General features: G+C 24.7%; 1 protein-coding gene across 6 annotated transcripts; it reads left to right on the top strand.

The window, feature by feature from the left end:
- Positions 1-815: 815 nt before the first annotated feature.
- Positions 816-2,822, top strand: LOC108548159 (UPF0047 protein YjbQ). 6 transcript variants are annotated; one of them, XM_017900977.1, is made up of 5 exons: positions 816-973; positions 1,059-1,187; positions 1,243-1,429; positions 2,108-2,244; positions 2,595-2,822. In XM_017900977.1, exons 3-5 carry the CDS (start codon positions 1,270-1,272, stop codon positions 2,808-2,810), a joined length of 513 nt encoding a protein of 170 aa, XP_017756466.1. In that variant the 5' UTR covers positions 816-973; positions 1,059-1,187; positions 1,243-1,269; the 3' UTR covers positions 2,811-2,822. The 6 variants fall into 6 exon arrangements, with proteins under 6 accessions (XP_017756466.1, XP_017756465.1, XP_017756464.1 ...); XM_017900976.1 differs by having other exon boundaries at positions 1,259-1,429; XM_017900975.1 differs by having other exon boundaries at positions 1,059-1,429.
- The last annotated feature ends 589 nt before the right edge of the window (positions 2,823-3,411 follow it).

Here is a 3,411-nt window from a genome sequence, read left to right on the forward strand (position 1 = left end):
TCAAAAAGCAAATTTAAATATTTGATAAAGTAACATCCAATTTTGTATAATAAAAGATTTATTAAAAAATTTAATTACATCATTATTTCTCAAAATATATTACATTTTTTTGTTTAATAATAAATCTGGTCAATAAAATACATAAATTTCTCCTTAAAATGTATAACAATGAATAATGCTTCAATATTTTTTATTAAAAAATTTATGATTATTTTTAGAATCTTACATATACATTTTACTTAGATATTTTATATGTGACTGTAGATAAATCAAAAATCGATAAAGTACATTTAAAAATTGTTGATTTATCTCTTTAGATTTGTCTACCTTTCGTAATATTTGAATAAAGATTTGAGTAAGGAAATATAATTATTGTCATTATAATATATATATTCATTTAAGAATTAGTATTATATAAAATAAATATAAATATAATTAGTTTTAAATTAACAATTGGCATATTTTCTGACATGTTTATTTACATTATTTATTTTTCTCTTCTATTAATTATATACGTGTCTATTCATTATCATATATACCGACATATATGATAATAATAGTCCAATAATGCATTATATTAAATTAATTATAGTTCTATTAAGTTAAGGATTGTTATTAATACATATAATTGTCATTATTAATAGATATATTTTTCTTTAATATTGTTAATTTCTAATTTGTCGCTTATATGACAACCAATCAATAGGGAATTAAATGGTCCTAGAAACAAACGTACGATTACCGAACGTAACTTACATTATTGTTTGGATTACCATTCGATTTATTTATTCTCTGACATTTGATATGGCGAACAATATGGCTCGTCATCGCTAAAATTCTGCTAAACAAATCTTCTATTAAAAAATTTGAATTTTTTAGTGATACAATGATTTACTTTGAAATAATTTTATCGTCTTATTCTTTTACTATTAGTATGCGTACCTGATACTTATGATATTCCGTGTAGGTGAAGGTGAGCGTATATGTATGTAAACGTGATACGTATGTGCACGTTGAATCATTATTTCTCATAACCTTTTTATGAATACGAAATATAGCAGATGCAATTAGACAATCTTAAAAGATGTGGTTAAATCCGTACGTCTTGTAGCCGGCAAGAGGCGAAGATAGTAGACGCATACTATACCCAATGGAGTGGACCGTATTCTTGTGATTTTTGGCTTGAAGTAGATTTTACCAATTCTTCGCTTTGCGGAAAATTTTATTCAAAGTCTAGTTAAGTGTGTAATCTCTACAGCGTATCATATCATGGCCTCGTCAAATAGAAGATTTCAAATCGGTTCTGCTTGGTTTCAAACAAAAATTAACCTAAGACCACAGCGTCGAGGTATCCATCACGTCACCGAGGAAATTTTAAGAAGAATTCCTGAACTGTGCGAATTTTCTGTTGGACTGTGTCACATACAAAGTAAGTTTTTCCAACAAAAATAATTACATTATAATATTACATTATATTATTTAAATTTTTTTATAATGACATGTAGAAACTCTATATTTGTTAAATTACATTTAATTGTATACGTTGTCTTTTAATGTTTGAAGTAAAAATTAAATTTTATCGCATGTAATTTATGTAAAAAATAATATTTTTGTTGCAATATACATTTATATATAGACACACACACATACGCGTCTCTCTCTCTCTCTCTCTCTCTCTCTCTCTCTCACTCCCTACTTCCCAATTTTATTTATAAATATTCTTATTAAATAATAATAAATAATCTTTAGTTTTTAATTTTATTAAAATTTGTTAAAAAAAATACTTAAGTGTTCCTTCTTATTACTGATATTACTGATAACCTTTAATGGTACATATAAAGACGAGAGATCGAAATAGAAATTACAATGACACTCTAAATTAATCTTAAATTACTGTATTAATTTTGATAAAATTTAAAAATGCTATATGTTAACAATCTTTAAAATTAATAGAAATATAAAACATATGATTGTATATGTATGTATTGTATAATATATTAATTAAGTTTGTTATGTTTTTATTATAATTAAATATTAAAATGTAATTACAATTAATATAGTAACTATAAAGATATTTTCATATCATAATAATTTCTATTATTTTTAGTTCTTCACACATCAGCAAGTTTAGCACTAAATGAAAATTGGGATCCAGATGTTAGAGATGATGTAGAAATGATGCTTAATAAAATAATTCCTGAAGGTTTGGCCTATAGACACAGTTGTGAAGGACCAGATGATATGGTAAGTTTATAAAATTTATTTTAAAGTTTTTAAAATTAAATTATAGTATATATTATATGTACATTCATATAGCTTTTAATAAATTTTATTTATTGTATATTTATGTGCTTAGAGACGTGATTGCTGAAGTTACTATTCTCAATGAATGTTTTATACAAATATTATATTAATAAAAATGATTATGCAGTTAAATATACAAGATAATATAATATCTTTTTAAGCATTAAGTTTTATTAAAAAAAAATTTAATTTTTTTTCATATAAAGCAACATTATAAAAGTGTATTCAAATTTATACATATGTGCTGTTTGAAAGTTATATAGTTTTTCTTATAATTATATTATTTATAGCCAGCACATATAAAGGCATGTTTTCTGGGTTCTTCATTGAGTATTCCAATTACTGATGGCAAATTGACTTTGGGTACATGGCAAGGAATTTGGTTGTGTGAACACCGTAATGATGCTGGGAGTCGCAAAATAGCTATTACATTAACTGGTTGTCTCAGGGATCCTGCACGTAGTCCTTTGAGCCTTGTTAGTCCAATTGCCTCTACTAGCAGCTAGGACTACTCACACCCCCAAAGGCGTAGCAAACGTCAGCTGCGCATATCTACATCCAGTGATTCAAGCTAGCAGCTGCTTAACTTTAGTCAAATTCTAAGAGTATAATTCAAAAAAGAGTGTATGGATACTGCAAAAATATTTATAAATATTACATTTTCTTAAATCAAGTTATTATTATAAATTTGTTTTACATAACGAATTAGTTTTTAGAATCATAAAATTAATTGGTAATATTTATTAACATTCTTATGCTTGTTTTATAGTTTGTATTTTCTTTCTATATAAATATAATATATTTATATATCATATTATGTTTATATATACTTATATTTGAATAAGTATATAAACGTTTAGTAAATATACATTTAAAGATTTTATTTAGATTACTTAAAGTTATTTCTTTACACCAATTTTACAATAACTATCCAAAAATGTGGTTCATTAAATATATAATGTTGTTCAGTACTTATAAACTGCCAAGGCAATTGTATATTACATGCATCCAGAAATAAATATAAACAAACTATAAGTATCCTGCACTCTTCTTCATTACTCTTAGAAAATTAATGTAATGCATTCTGATATAATGCGTCCAATACTC

Source organism: Eufriesea mexicana, unplaced genomic scaffold, assembly GCF_001483705.2.
Source record: "Eufriesea mexicana isolate 0111107269 unplaced genomic scaffold, ASM148370v2 scaffold1387, whole genome shotgun sequence".
NCBI classification, from domain to species: domain Eukaryota; kingdom Metazoa; phylum Arthropoda; class Insecta; order Hymenoptera; family Apidae; genus Eufriesea; species Eufriesea mexicana.